Source organism: Oncorhynchus masou, chromosome 30 (genome assembly GCF_036934945.1).
Source record: "Oncorhynchus masou masou isolate Uvic2021 chromosome 30, UVic_Omas_1.1, whole genome shotgun sequence".
NCBI lineage: Eukaryota > Metazoa > Chordata > Actinopteri > Salmoniformes > Salmonidae > Oncorhynchus > Oncorhynchus masou.
This window is the reverse complement of record NC_088241.1, coordinates 11,135,192-11,151,909: the sequence shown is the minus strand read 5'-3', so window position 1 is coordinate 11,151,909 and position 16,718 is coordinate 11,135,192. Positions and strand designations below refer to the sequence as shown.

Genomic DNA, 16,718 nt, shown 5'->3' with positions numbered 1-16,718 from the left:
TCTGAAGAGTTGTTTTCCCCTCTCCTCAACACCAAGCTGGATATAGTTCTGAAGAGTTGTCTTCCCCTCTCCTCAACACAACCATCTATAGTTCTGAAGAGTTGTTTTCCCCTCTCCTCAACACCAAGCTGGATGTAGTTCTGAAGAGTTGTTTTCCCCTCTCCTCAACACCAAGCTGGATATAGTTCTGAAGAGTTGTTTTCCCCTCTCCTCAACACCAAGCTGGATGTAGTTCTGAAAAGTTGTTTTCCCCTGTCCTCAACACAACCATCTATAGTTCTGAAGAGTTGTTTTCCCCTCTCCTCAACACAACCATCTATAGTTCTGAAAAGTTGTTTTCCCCTCTCCTCAACACAACCATCTATAGTTCTGAAGAGTTGTTTTCCCCTCTCCTCAACACAACCATCTAGTTTTCCCCTGTCCTCAACACAACCATCTATAGTTCTGAAGAGTTGTTTTCCCCTCTCCTCAACACCAAGCTGGATATAGTTCTGAAGAGTTGTTTTCCCCTCTCCTCAACACCAAGCTGGATATAGTTCTGAAGAGTTGTTTTCCCCTCTCCTTAACACCAAGCTCTATAGTTCTGAAGAGTTGTTTTCCCTCTCCTCAACACAAACCATCTATAGTTCTGAAGAGTTGTTTTCCCCTCTCCTCAACACAACCATCTATAGTTCTGAAGAGTTGTTTTCCCCTCTCCTCAACACAACCATCTATAGTTCTGAAGAGTTGTTTTCCCTCTCCTTAACACAAGCTGGATATAGTTCTGAAGAGTTGTTTTCCCCTCTCCTCAACACCAAGCTGGATATAGTTCTGAAGAGTTGTTTTCCCCTCTCCTTAACACCAAGCTGGCTATAGTTCTGAAGAGTTGTTTTCCCCTCTTCTCAACACCAAGCTGGCTATAGTTCTGAAGAGGTGTTTTCCCCTCTCCTTAACACCAAGCTGGCTATAGTTCTGAAGAGTTGTTTTCCCCTCTCCTTAACACCAAGCTGGATATAGTTCTGAAGAGTTGTTTTCCCCTCTCCTCAACACCAAGCTGGATGTAGTTCTGAAAAGTTGTTTTCCCCTGTCCTCAACACAACCATCTATAGTTCTGAAGAGTTGTTTTCCCCTGTCCTCAACACAACCATCTATAGTTCTGAAGAGTTGTTTTCCCCTCTCCTCAACACAACCATCTATAGTTCTGAAGAGTTGTTTTCCCCTCTCCTCAACACCAAGCTGGATATAGTTCTGAAGAGTTGTTTTCCCCTCTCCTCAACACCAAGCTGGCTATAGTTCTGAAGAGTTGTTTTCCCCTCTCCTTAACACCAAGCTGGATATAGTTCTGAAGAGTTGTTTTCCCCTCTCCTCAACACAACCATCTATAGTTCTGAAGAGTTGTTTTCCCCTCTCCTTAACACCAAGCTGGATATAGTTCTGAAGAGTTGTTTTCCCCTCTCCTCAACACAACCATCTATAGTTCTGAAGAGTTGTTTTCCCCTCTCCTTAACACCAAGCTGGATATAGTTCTGAAGAGTTGTTTTCCCCTCTCCTCAACACCAAGCTGGCTATAGTTCTGAAGAGGTGTTTTCCCCTCTCCTTAACACCAAGCTGGCTATAGTTCTGAAGAGTTGTTTTCCCCTCTCCTTAACACCAAGCTGGATATAGTTCTGAAGAGTTGTTTTCCCCTCTCCTCAACACCAAGCTGGATATAGTTCTGAAGAGGTGTTTTCCCCTCTCCTTAACACCAAGCTGGCTATAGTTCTGAAGAGTTATTTTCCCCTCTCCTCAACACAAGCTGGATATAGTTCTGAAGAGTTGTTTTCCCCTCTCCTCAACACAACCATCTATAGTTCTGAAGAGTTGTTTTCCCCTCTCCTCAACACAAGCTGGATATAGTTCTGAAGAGTTGTTTTCCCCTCTCCTCAACACAACCATCTATAGTTCTGAAGAGTTGTTTTCCCCTCTCCTTAACACAACCATCTATAGTTCTGAAGAGTTGTTTTCCCCTCTCCTCAACACAAGCTGGATATAGTTCTGAAGAGTTGTTTTCCCCTCTCCTTAACACCAAGCTGGCTATAGTTCTGAAGAGTTGTTTTCCCCTCTCCTCAACACAAGCTGGATATAGTTCTGAAGAGTTGTTTTCCCCTCTCCTTAACACCAAGCTGGCTATAGTTCTGAAGAGTTATTTTCCCCTCTCCTCAACACAAGCTGGATATAGTTCTGAAGAGTTGTTTCCCCTCTCCTCAACACAACCATCTATAGTTCTGAAGAGTTGTTTTCCCCTCTCCTTAACACAACCATCTATAGTTCTGAAGAGTTGTTTTCCCCTCTCCTCAACACCAAGCTGGCTATAGTTCTGAAGAGTTGTTTTCCCCTCTCCTCAACACCAAGCTGGCTATAGTTCTGAAGAGTTGTTTTCCCCTCTCCTCAACACCAAGCTGGCTATAGTTCTGAAGAGTTGTTTTCCCCTCTCCTCAACACCAAGCTGGCTATTGTTCTGAAGTGTATGAGATAATAATAAGGGAGTGTGATTGAGTGTTAAATATTTCAAGCAGCATTAACATCCTGATTATAAGGGCCCCGAGCCACGGGGAGAGCTCTCCAGTCGATGACATGAAAGGGGGTCAGGGAGATTTCAAGTGTTTTCACTTGGTTTCACCCTTCAGGTCTAATCAGAAGCCTCTGCATGTGACGGGTTTGATCTGGCCAGCAGGGAACACCAACACGCCAGCCCTGTTTACCTGGCTGGTGCGGGGAGGCCTGGAGGCTGCTGGGAGATTGAGGAATTATTCCCAGCACTGAGGAGATGCCGTGAACACACGTGCACGCACACGCACACACTGGGGCAGAAGGGGGCACTTCAAAGCAACACGTCGGCAGCGCATTTATTTGTTAAGCAAAACAAAACAATGCACACTAGAGACATTACCGCTAATTAAGCATGGCAACCAGTTTTAATTAGAGAAAAAAAAGGAAGCAGATAAATGGAGGTAAATTGCTGGTCCCTGGAATGTACTTCGGGTTTATTAGTGTATTGTTTATGAAACCACTGTGGGAGCTGCATGGGAGAATCTATAGTGCATTCAGCACCAGCCAGGACACTGGTTTGGATGTTGGTACTACACACACACACACACACACACACACACACACACTTTCCTCGTAATTACTATCTATCTCAACCTCACCTGCCTTTTTTGGTCCCTCAGGCTCTCCGTACAGAGACAAGATCACCATAGCGATCCTGCAGCTGCAGGAAGAAGGAAAGCTGCACATGATGAAGGAGAAGTGGTGGAGGGGGAACGGTTGTCCGGAGGATGAGAAGAATAAGGAGGCCAGCGCTCTGGGGGTCCAGAACATCGGGGGCATCTTTATTGTGCTGGCGGCTGGACTCGTCCTGTCGGTGTTCGTGGCAGTCGGAGAGTTCATCTATAAGTCCAAACAAAACGCACAACTGGAAAAGGTAAAGCAACATCCTTTCACGTATAGCCAGGTTGCAATGACAATGTGCCTGTGTGTGGATCATATTATACAAAGATCTTTGACAAGGAGACAATTTTCCTACTTTTCTATTAGTTTTGTTTTTTGGCCTAGCTTACATTTATTTTGTGGTTTAAAAAAATATAACATTTGTATCACATTTTTATTTCTGACACAAAAGTCACAACATGATGAAAAGTAGAGACATCTAGTCTCGTTGTATTTGCACTAAACCATCCCTCACCTCATACTCAATAAAGTGCACTTGATGTTTGGATACGGGTGGAGGGGACATTTACACGTGTTCAGCATTAACACTTATTTGAATGTACATGATGTACAAAAGGACAGACAGACGGTAGCCATCTTAGTTACACTGAGATCACAAGGACAATTTTACATGATACTCAGGTCAGCTCCTGAAACACTGATGTTTATGTAGATACATTAATGCACCATATTCTTTAAGACACAGTAAGTATGGGTTCATTTTCTTGCCTTTATCCACTTAGCCCCAACGGCACCAAGGTGATAGGAAGCGTGAGGAGTTCTGCTGTCACCACGGACCCTCCAAGCAGCTACCTGTAGACTTTAACCACCAGCTCAAATGACCTCCAGAAAGACTCCAGAGACTCCAGTCATCTACATTTACCTTACAATGCACAAATTGTACTTTTTTAACTTCAGATAGTTCCCGATTGGGAAGTCTCCTGTCGGAAGAACTGGCAGCAATGTTATGGTCACAACGTTTGAATGAAAAGTTTCCATTGGTGCATGGTTGGGTGTATGTTTTCGAAAGGCGGCCCTAAAACTATAGGTGCAGGGTTTCACACGATGGGATTGGAAGGTTGGCCCAAATGCATGATCCATAAGGCTGAAGTAAATGTCACCAGTCTTCATGTCACCCTCAACACACAGCCACAGCAATCCTCTCCCAAAAAACAAATTGTTATTATCAGATACAAACTTTTGGACAGACAAGCCAAAATGAATCAAGCTATAATTGCAAACTCTGAAGGCTTGGTTTTGAAAACACATGTAAGCTTTCAGATATTATAACATACTATCTACTCTACTGAATAATCTCATATTGAAAGTGTAATGCTACAACAACACATCACTCATTGTCAACACCATGTACACCTTTTGATGTTCCCCTTAATCCCATGTCCTGTCCTTCCTGTCTTGTCCTTCTTGTCCTGATCTGTCCTTCCTCTCCGGTCCTTTCTGTCCTTCCTGGGATTCCTGTCCTGTCTTTCATGTCCTGTCCCGTCCTGTCTTTCCTTTCTAACACAGTGCTCTCTCACCCAACAACAGTCTCATAAATCTCAAACGCCAACCCCTACTTAGCTCTCCACAGGAGCCTGGTCTGCACTAAGAGCTTTCTTCTACACCCTCCATCGATCCCACAATGCAGTGATGCTGCTGCTGCTTCTCGGCCATAAGCCCCCATATCAATGATTCACAGCATCTAGTCATGAAGTGATGTTCAGAGTCCTTCTGTCAACGACAACACACACACACACACACACACACACACACACACACACACACACACACACACACACACACACACACACACACACACACACACACACACACACACACACGCACAGCACTACACCCACAGAGCAGCCAGGGGAGACGGGAGGGGAGGTCCCCCATCAATAGGATGTCATTTAAAGAATGCTAAAGAACGATATGGCTAATAAAAACCCATATGGAAGGTTGGTAGTGAGTAGGGAGTAATAGTCAGCCGAGCCAGAGAAAAGAGAAGGAGAGTGATGATTTAATAGAAACCTCAACATCGTTTGATGTTGATCATGATCTCTTCCTGGTGTTCTTCAGCATGTCTTTGTGTCAGACACAGCAGTTGAGGAAGATACGTTTCACCCTCTTATCAGCTCAGAACTAGGTGGAGGAGAGTAGATAGCAGATATATCCAGACAGAGAATAGAATAGACAGAGAATAGAATAGAATAGACAGAGAATAGAATAGACAGAGAATAGAATAGAACAGACAGAGAATAGAACAGACAGAGAATAGAACAGACAGAGAATAGAATAGAACAGACAGAGAATAGAACAGACAGAGAATAGAATAGACAGAGAATAGAATAGACAGAGAATAGAATAGAATAGACAGAGAATAGAACAGACAGAGAAAAGAATAGACAGAGAATAGACCTCACTCACATATCTCACTCACACATCACATATCTGTTTCAAGATGAGTTGTTAGATGTCAGTCCATTTAGCATTTTATTTTCACACTACCTGTGCCTATATGCTACAATTATATAAGTTGTGTAACTCAACATTTTAACACCCAATTGATAACTGACAAAGGTGTATATTGCTTTTCATAAATTCTCATAATCAATCTTTTTTTTATGTCAGATGATCTGAGAAGCAATACATTTTTTACTCATCCAAAACAAAAAGACATTCTCCAAGAGGTTTGAGTGTCACACAATCACAACGTGTATTTTAGTATGTGTGGCCCATTGCCACTGTTTTAACTGTTAAACCTTGACACGATATGCAGAGTACCAAGTGTACCAAGTATTCCCATATCAATCCAATAATTAGTCACATTTGAAAATACCTGATATTTTATTTAATTGCACAAGATCCTTTACTTGAATGTGTCAACAGTACAGGGTTGTATTTTCACCATGATGCTGAAAGTGTCAATTTGAAAATGTTCTACTAAGCATCTCTTTGTTGGGTTTGTCATGCTTGATAGCGCACACCCTGCAATTTGCATTTTTTAAAGTACCAGTCAGAAGTTAGGACACACCTACTCATTCAAGCACTTTTCTTTATTTTTACTATTTTCTATATTGTAGAATAATAGTGAGGACATCAAAACTATGAAATCATGTAGTAACCCCAAAATATTTTTTCTATTTTATATTCTTCAAAGTAGCCACCCTTTGCCTTGATGACAGCTTTGCACACTCTTGGCATTCTCTCAACCAGCTTCATGAGGTAGTCACCTGGAATGCATTTCAATTAACAGGTGTGCCTTGTTAAAAGTTTTATTTTGTGGAATTTATTTCCTTCCCAATGCATTTGAGCCAATCAGTTGTGTTGTGACAAGGTAGAGGTGGTATATAGAAGATAGCTCCATTTGGTAAAAGACTAAGTCCATATTATGGCAAGAACCGCTCAAATAAACAAAGGGAAACAACATTCCATCCTTAATTTAAGACAGGAAGGTCAGTCAATTCGGAGAATGCCAAGAATGTTCAAAGCTGTCATCAAGGCAAAGGGTGGCTACTTTGAAGAATCTCAAATATGAAATATATTTAGATATGTTTAACACTTTTTTTGGTTACTACATGATTCCATATGTGTTATTTAACAGTTTTGATGTCTTCACTATTGTTCTACAATTTAGAAAATAGTCAAAATAAAGAAAACCGTGGGAATGAGTAGGTGTGTCCAACTGCTACTGTATTCTGTGTAACATTAGAAAGGATAAAGAGAGAAATAAAAACACCAAGTCATTTATTTAATGTTATGAACCATATACCTTATGTCAACCTTTCTTAATATTATTAGTCAAATCCAAAAATATATGTTGTAATGACATTAATTGTATGTTTATTTGAAATTATTTTAATTAACTTAACTCAAATTGTGATTCAGAATAATTAGGTTTTCAGTCTAATATTTTCCACTTGTTATTAACTTTAATAAAAGATTGAGAAATATTTAAAGTTTTAGTAGGCTTTTCATTCCGGTTTGCCCAATGAGGACTTTCTCTCATAAGTCCACACATTCCCATCGTCACAACATTGCTGGCTTTCAGAAAAATACCATGATCACCATGGTTGTCCACTTCCCTCTCTTCCCCCTCTTCCTTCTCCACCTCTTCCTCTTTCTCATCCCCCTCTTCCTTTTCTTTCTTCTCATTATCCTCCACCTCTCCCTCCTCCTCCTTCAGCTCCTCCTCATCTTCCTCCCATTTCTCCTCCTCCCCCTCCTCCTCCTCCTGCTCTTCCCTTTTCTCCTGCCTACTGCTGAGGGTGCTGCAGAGTAACTTGGCTCTCCAGGGACAGGGATCACCAGCTGTGTGTGAGGAACCACCCAGCTCCCCGATTTTGTGTGCGCGCACACACACACACACACACACACACACACACACACACACACAGGAATGTACGCATGCACTTATATGTGTACACACACGCTCACACACACACACCTGCTCGGACAGATGTGTGCACAGACACCCATTGACTATACACACAAAAATAGTGACTATTCATTTCTTACTTGCCCTCCATTTCTCTATCATGCTTTCATGGAGTGAGAGATGGAGTGGGAGCTACTATGGTGTCTTTCCATCTCAGCATTTTATACCAAACCTGATGAGCAGGTCTGGGGTCTATAGATCCGTGTACATGGTGGTACAGACTGACTGGGCTGTACTGTACATAGGCAGCCTGCAAAATACCCACCAGTACCATCTTCCATTAATGGTAGTAAAAACGCTTTAAGGCAGTAAAAGTGTTGGATTTATTATTTCTCCATCTCACCTCCTTAAGTGGACGTTTTCTTCCTGTCTTCCTCTGAGCCAGCCCAAAGTGCTCTGAGACCTGAGCCTGTTCAGCTCAGGATTGGCTCTGGTGATGGGGAAAAGGGGTCATAAAACCTCTGTAATTCAATGGCCACCACTAAACAGCCACCATCAATCCAACTATGAGCCCAGCAGCCATGAGGCCAGGATGGAGATGTGTCCCCTGAGTCAGGGAGGGTTTTCTTAGCCTGTCTGGAAAGCCAGTTGGGTGGGGTTTTACTTTTGGAACTTTTCTATTGGCACTAGATGGCCACTAAGCCCAAGGCTTCATGAGGGGAAAGGTGTCTTAGGTAGAACATGGAATTCAATATCTCTTTCCCAGAGAAAATCAATACTCATGAAAAGCATGTTTTCTGGAGGGCTTGTAGTCAATCAGCAGGACTTCTAGGAGTAATTCCATTTTTTTTGCGAGAAGAAGACAAACAATATGAAATGATATAGATAAGATTTATGAATATGATACACACATACACATACTAACATGTTATACCATACACACTCAGATAGGTACCTTTGTACACAGCTTATACACCCAAATCCATATACTCAATATGCATAGAATTTTGATTGGTGGTGAATTGATGTGATTGTTGGTATGCTGGAAAGCGAACGCATTAAAACATTTGCATGTGTGGGAGTCCTCTAGTCATAACTATAGGATGTGTTCATGTGAGATACCTGTTCATTAGGACAACTCATAACAATGTGATAAACCTACTGGTCATAGATGAGAAAGGCACTAAGGAGAAGGCAGCCTGTTAGTTAAGCATTGGCATGAGTAACTGAATGACACTCAATCACTGGCTGACTTAGCAGCATGAAGTCTTCACTGTTGTCTTCATCCTTGTGTTCTTGTTGGTAGACGAGCCCAGCCTTCAATTGCTTGAGGTGGGCAGAGGCCTTATTTCTCTTGACAGGATGGTTGAGCCCTTTCACATTCCAGCTAGTAAGGTAGACATCCCTCGGTTCTCTATCAACTCAGTTGAGGTTCTGAATTATTTGGAATATGTACTGTACCAGACATCACCATAGTGCCGTTCCAAAATGGAAATTGTGTTTTTATGTGAAGGATTTAACCTAGACTCGAAAAACATATTAGTCCCTTGGAATCTGTTTCCCCAATAGTACCTCCAGGAATAGCAGTCTCATATTTAGTTGAGTCACTCTGCGTTGTTCAGTGCACCATTTGCAAATGCCAGAGTAGCTTTGAGAAAAGGAGAAGGAAGAAGAAGAGGCAGCAGCTTAATTGGCCATGCAGCTACATGGGATTTGAGTCAGACGAGATGTAATATGCATCAATAAGTCATGCTGCTGTATGGGCCTGGGCCCCGGCTGGGCTGCCTGGCAGAGAAGGATGGGGGAAATCTGCCATGGAGAAATCACTTTAGCTAGCCTAGAATGCTCACTGTGTGTGTGTGTGTGTGTGTGTGTGTGTGTGTGTGTGTGTGTGTGTGTGTGTGTGTGTGTGTGTGTGTGTGTGTGTGTGTGTGTGTGTGTGTGTGTGTGTGTGTGTGTGTGTGTGTGTTTGCACGCTTGCGTGTGTGTATGTGCGTTCGCTCGAAATGTGTGCGACTCCAGATGGACTCCAGCATCTCGGCACAGCTTTCCTTCTAACCCTCTTCAATCCACCCTTCCCAAAGCATTACCCCCCTAGACCATCTAGCCCTTCCTTCATCCCAGCCCCTCCACTCACCAACCAAACTTCACATTCGTGGTTGATTTGAAACTGAATCGTTGCCAGGGCTAAAGGCATGTTTTAATTAGCAGTCAACACATTTGAATAATTTAAAGCTATTAATGCAAACTACCATAACCAGGTGTTGCTGTACATGATCAAATAGCTGCACGGCTGTAGTAAGATACTTATGAAGCCCTGCCAACCTCCAGTGCAAATCCTGTCCTGATTCCCACCTACATCTAGCTCCTTTATCCACCTACTACACTAAAGGACTATGGACATGCAACCTCCAACCAACTCCCCCAGCCCCAGCTAGAACTCCAGCCCCAGCCCACCCACCCTATCCTGAACCAGCTCCTCTCTCCCCTGTCTGCTCTGTGTCACCATGGCAGCTCTCAGAGAGGGGCCTGTAGAGAGCCTGCCCTGGGGAAGTAGAAGCTCTGCAGTGCTCTGCTCTGCTGAGCTTATTACTGCCAAATTGTTTGGAACTAGAGGAGGCTCTCTCTGAAAGCCCTGTTTTCTCTCTCTCTTTCTCTTTCTGACTCTCTCTTTCTCTTTCTGACTCTCTCTCTCTTTCTCTCTCCTACAGAGGTCCTTCTGCAGTGCCATAGTGGACGAATTGCGGGTGTCCCTCAAGTGCCAGCGGCGCCTCAAACACAAGCCTCAGCCGCCCGTCATGGTCAAGACAGAGGACGTCATCAACATGCATACCTTCAACGACCGCAGACTGCCAGGCAAAGAGACCATGGCCTAGAACAGGACTTCCTCTCTCTCTCTCCCTCTCTCTCTATCTCTCTCGCTCTCTCTCTCTCTCTCTCTCTCTCTCTCTCTCTCTCTCGCTCTCTCTCTCTCGCTCTCTCGCTCTCTCTCTCTCTCTCTCGCTCTAATGTCACTGGGAGGCGTGTAGGGTGAAGAGACACTGGGGGAGGGAGGAAGGGGGATAGTTGATTTATGTGAGTGTATGTGGGGGTAAGAGAGATTGGAGAAGAGAGGAGAGGAGCTGAGCTGCTCTGATCACTGACTGTCTGGCATCGTTGTTTCGAAACACTAAGCTGGAAATGAAAAGAGATTCAACAATGTTTCCTGTGGAAATAACTTGAACCAACCTGGGAGCAATTCAATGTGAGTTACCTCATTACTCTACCTGGCAATGCACCTGAGCAAGGAGTGACCAAGTGGTGCCATGATTTAGTATCAAAAAAAGAGAGAGATAAACCCAGGATTCAGAGGAAAGGAGGGATGGCAGGTTAAATTGAAAGTATAGAATATCATACAGCTACTGTATATGTTTGGTTGTCCCTTAGAAATCACAGGTCCAAATTGAATCAATATTTATATGCTACCCAACCACTCTCTCTCTCACTGAGTAGAATCAGGAGAACGTTAGGTAGAATGAGGAGAACGTACATCACTCAGTCATAGTTATGGCGCAAACACATACACAGATACTAATAGAAAAAACTGAGAGAAAATCAGTTTGGCGAGTGTGTAAAGGACACATCTTGTTACTATCCAACCATAGAAGAAGAAGGAGACCAGATGGGCTAGAAACAGCCAGTTCCAAATTAAACCCAAAGCCCAAAACGCATTAGTGAGCAGGACAGAACTGCTCCCAACATGTACAGAGGCATCGTTTATTCATATGATTCACTGTTGGAAAGAATACAGTACATTATCCATCAGGCAATAGGTTATTTCATTTATTTTGTTTTCAGAGTACTAAACATTTTGTTAAATTATGGGGGATGGGAAAAACATTTTGAATAAAAACATATATACATATATAAATACAAGCAGAGACAGATGACCGGGGGAGGGGCAGTGATGTAATAGAGGAATTAGGTGATGGGAACTGGAAGTGACATGAGTGGCAGACATGATGAAAGTACTAACCTTAGAAACCTTAGTCGTTTGAATTGAAGGAAAGCAGGACAGCAGTAGTGGATCTGAAACTAAATTCACAGCAATCACACATCATGAGGAATTTATTTATTCAAGTATTTATTGTTTTATTTATGAATTTCTTTATTTATATTTTCATGGACTGGATTTTCACAGCAGCTGCAAGGATACAGTACACACCTCATTTTCAGATTTGATGGGTACAAATGTTTTGGTTTTCTTTTTTGTTCAATGTCAAGTCTCAAGTTTCTTTTTGTACTCTAGTGGCTTTTATTTTAATAACAAAATCCTCACATTTACTTGTGCAAATGCAATTTCTATGAAAAAGTGTTTTTGTACAAAGAAAATAAAACATTTTGTAATAATTTTTATCAACAAAAAAAATGTACCACGGGTGTCACCACAGCAGACAGCGCAACTCTCTCTCCACTGTGGGCCGTGTGGGCATCCCAAGGGATAGCAGCCCCACCTAGGATAGCCCCGTCAGGCCTAACACAATCCCCTCCAGGGGGTCACGAGAACAACCCCTCCATGGACCGGCCTCACACCGATGGGGTGTCCAGAACATTCTGGTTGAGCTTCAGTGGCATAATACATGTTTTGAAAAAAAATATTTTTATCATGTAAAGGAATCATATTTAAAATAAAGATATTTTTACTTCAGGTGAAAAGAGTAATGATTAAACAATAATTAGAACAATAAATATATATATACACACACAAATGCAGTTGAAGTGAAGAGGACTGCCAACAACGCTTATCATTCTACACCCCTGACTTCCAATAGACTGCTAGATTTCAGTGCTGAGAAATTGTGTGTAAATGGTTTTAAAAACAGAGAAATATGTATTTAACAGAATAAGGAACACCTAACTAATTTTGAACATGTTATGAAAACTAAACGGAGTGCACACAGTTTACTGTTTGAAGTTGATGCACAAGTTTAAAGAAAATAAAAAAAAATCTTCACATCTTTGTGGTGTCGTTCATTTGACTAAAGCAAAATGTTTTGACACCATTACATTGTAACAGCTTAGATCAGACAGCTAAACAGAACAAAGAGCAAAGTGAACAGAAAACACAATAACAGACTGATGGAATATGGGATATATATATGTATATGAACAAAGCAAGTCGACGATGGGCCTAAAAGAAAAAGAAACCACAGCATTTGAACAGAAACATAATAACCTTTTTTTGTTTATTTGTTTATTGTTGAACGTTTTTTACCATATAACGCTGACTGTGTGCGTTCACCCTGCGTGTTTGTACCCCATATCCCTCCATCTGGAGAGCAGCTGTGGAAACACTGACATGAATGGGAAAACAAGGGGCAATCAATCTATTCGGTCTATTTGAAAAAGTGTAAATGTTATTGATCTTTAACAGCCTGGTACACGTGAAAGGATTCCTATTTGAAAGACACAGCATGTACAGCAGATCTGCCATGCAAACCCATTAATGCATTTATATTAGCAGTTAGGACTATTGGCAAAATAAATGATTATACTATACAACAACTATACAACACAGGGTTATTCAATATGTAAGCCTATAGAGCAGTCATGTCCCAGACTGCGTGTAGACTGAGAGAATCTGCCTGAACTGAATGGGATGTGTGAATTCCGAACAGCATTACTTCTGGTTTTGGGGTTTTCACACTGGTTAGTTGGACATATCAGGTTTGGGCGAAGGAGGTGCTTAAACTGCTTCGCCTGCAGTGCTTTGTGCATTTGCGCACATGGATCGGAAGGGGGGAGGCTGAGAGTTTCGAGGTAGGAGACTTCATTTTTGCCGGAACTCTTCATTTTTGACACGTGTGAACACTGAAGTTAATCACTTACGCAAGATGTTTACTTCTGGGTTAGCAGAGATGAATAGAGCACTTGTACAATTATTCCCAAGCCATTGAAACGAGACAAATTCTATAAATGCATGACTCTATGTGAGAGTAATCACATGCACACTTAATGCTCAAATGTATGTGCATATACAATGATAAGCGGGTTCCAGTGACTCACAGGCTTTATTAGATGGGGATTGTTGTGGATGGGGAGACGCTGTCCTTGATGGCAAGAGGAGAGGAAACTGCCTTGTAGCGTCGAGGAATTAACTATCCATAATGATTTAAAATAGAGGGAATTAACACAGAGTGTGATGAACAAAGCCAAATGGCTGTCGTTAGGGGACGGTGGGGGTAGTGGGAGTGTGGCGGTAGCCTGCATTACTTGTGGGCCACGGTCACCAATTTACTCTGAAACAGACTCAGTCAGCAAACACAGGGAGGGTCAGACAAGGACACCGCTTCCTCTTAGCCAATCCCTGATCTGACGATGACCCTTGACCCACAACCCAGGGTATGACTCAGCAGAACGCTGCGGCTAATCAGATTAACTCTCCATCCTCACCCTGACCTGATAGGTGGGATGGATAGGACGAATGGGATGGGATGAAGGCCCAGGGGCTGTCAGGGGCAGTGTTGTGGAGATGCAGCCAACAGATTACATTTAAAAACATTTGTACTTAACCTGTCTAACCTGCTGGTTTAGAAAGCTTTCCTCCTTATCGACCTGACCTCAGTTTGCCAGTTACTTCATTACTGGATGTAGAGGAACCTGAACACTGTTGGCCTTTTTTGTTGTGTGTTAGTTGTGGCGGAAATCTGCTTCCATACGTTGGTGACTTCTAAATTCAAAGTATCTGATAAGTGCAGCTCTATCTGAGCAAGCTTTATGAATAAATAGCTTTTGAATACGTTTGAAAAAACATCGAATGGAAATGTACTTGTTTGAAGAGTAATAGATAGAATTTGAGGTCCAACAGAGGCAGAAACCCTGGGATAGCTTCACCATGGATTCACCTTAGGTCATTCAGCAGCAGGTGCTCTGTCTAACATACATGTCTAAGTAAGGTAGTGGAACAGTGGTTCCTGCTGGTCCACACTGTCTTTACCCTCAGAAAAACGAACATAACAAACAGTGGTGTCAGTGTCCAGCCCACCGCCAAGATACCAGCTCATTAAAAAACATTCCGATGCTAAGAAAACACATTCTGTGGAGGGAGAAAACATCCTTATCTGTGCCCTGCGTCCTCAGGACTAATGCTGCCGTTGTGTGGCTCGTTAGAACCTAGCCTGTGGTGTTTTTCTTTGTGTGTGTGCCTGTTCTCAGCCATTCCGTTATCAGATTGACGTTTTCACACAAGGTGCCGCATCAGACGGGCCCTAATCTTCACGCCTCTGTCAGGCCGAGGGGGAGGGGTAGAACGGAGGCAGATAACAAACACACACGCCGGATCCCATTAATGGGCTAATTATCATGGCTGGTGGGAAGTGCCAGTAAACTGGAGATGGGGAAGGTAAAGCCGTGTCCCCTGTATGCTCCTCTCATCCCCCAGTCAAACCCTGTTTATCAATCAACAGTTTTAATGAAGACTGAACAGGACACGGCCGTACGTGGTGGCGACCGAGAGATGGCCGTCGTCCTTGAGACATGGGGCTTCAGGCCAAGGGTTTTGTTAGTTGTGTCTGAGGTGCTCTCTCATGGCTAGATACGGAAAATGTTTTCATTATTTCTGAATACTTACTAACAATATAACCATCTTGACCAGGTCTCCCTGGAAAAAGAGATTCCTATCTAAATTGTTCTATTAGATCTCTCTCTGTTTCTCATTGACCTGATTTAAGGACAGGGAAGGGGAGGTGAGGGAAGGAGAGGAGAGGAGAGGAGAGGAGAGGAGAGGAGAGGAGAGGAGAGGAGAGGAGAGGAGAGGAGAGGAGAGGAGAGGAGAGGAGAGGAGAGGAGAGGAGAGGAGAGGAGGATTTTGGACTCAACCATTTGTGTTGGAAACCCACCATGAGTTTCTCTGATATTGTGTTAAACCAGAGGTGTTAACCAGCCCAGATCTACTGTATCATGTGGCAAAAGCAATAAGACCACCTTCAGCCAAGCTGAGATGAGATTAAACACACAAGATTCCAAAGCTAAATCCTTCAGATAAAAAAAACAAGGGAGAGAGGGTGGTAAGAGAGGGAAAGAGAGAGAGAGAGCGGTAGAGAAGCAAAACAGCCTACGTGGAATTGTGTCAAGACGTGTGACACCGCATCAGGCAGCATTCAATGCCATTTCCTTTCTGTGTGCCTTGGCACTTGTTAAAAGTAAAGGACAGTATGGAGGATTCCCCCCTAGCAGCCTCTGTAGCTGGTAGAGATTATCAACCCAGCAAACACAGGGCCTGAATGGTTGAGAGGAGTTAACACAGGGTCTGAATGGTTGAGAGGAGTTAACACAGGGTCTGAATGGTTGAGAGGAGTTAACACAGGACCTGAATGGTTGAGAGGAGAAACAAATGGCTAAAAGGAAAGGTCACAGGCATTTATCCTCCTCTGATCCCCACCACAGGAGCTTTAGAGACATAATCCCAAATTACACTGTGGGAGAAAGCACCCACCACCAGGGCCTAATGGCCTGTGACCAGATTACACGGCCTGAGACCCACCAAGATGTAATGGAGTGTGACCAGATTACACTGTCTGAGACCCACCAATATGTAATGGAGCGTGACCAGATTACACTGCCTGAGACCCACCCAGATGTAATGGAGTGTGACCAGATTACACTGCCTGAGACCCACCAATATGTAATGGAGCGTGACCAGATTACACTGCCTGAGACCCACCCAGATGTAATGGAGTGTAACCAGATTACACTGCCTGAGACCCACCAATATGTAATGGAGCGTGACCAGATTACACTGCCTGAGACCCACCCAGATGTAATGGAGTGTGACCAGATTACACTGCCTGAGACCCACCAATATGTAATGGAGCGTGACCAGGTTACACTGCCTGAGACCCACCAAGATGTAATGGAGTGTGACCAGATTACACTGCCTGAGACCCACCCAGATGTAATGGAGTGTGACCAGATTACACTGCCTGAGACCCACCAATATGTAATGGAGCGTGACCAGATTACACTGCCTGAGACCCACCCAGATGTAATGGAGTGTGACCAGATTACACTGCCTGAGACCCACCAATATGTAATGGAGCGTGACCAGGTTACACTGCCTGAGACCCACCAAGAT

At 43.2% G+C, this 16,718-nt stretch overlaps 1 protein-coding gene across 2 annotated transcripts in view; it reads left to right on the top strand.

Annotated features, from left to right (window-relative positions):
• The window catches only part of LOC135522058 (glutamate receptor ionotropic, kainate 2-like), a 276,893-nt gene extending 264,290 nt beyond the window's left edge, over positions 1–12,603 (top strand). The window contains exons 16-17 of one of the 2 annotated variants that reach the window (XM_064947973.1): positions 3,189–3,442; positions 10,318–12,603. In XM_064947973.1, coding sequence (XP_064804045.1) covers positions 3,189–3,442; positions 10,318–10,482 — 419 coding nt within the window. In that variant the 3' untranslated portion in view covers positions 10,483–12,603. Of the gene's footprint in view, positions 1–3,188; positions 3,443–3,971; positions 6,710–10,317 lie in introns of those variants that run through there. The other variant, XM_064947974.1, reaches the window with a different exon arrangement.
• Positions 12,604–16,718: the final 4,115 nt, after the last annotated feature.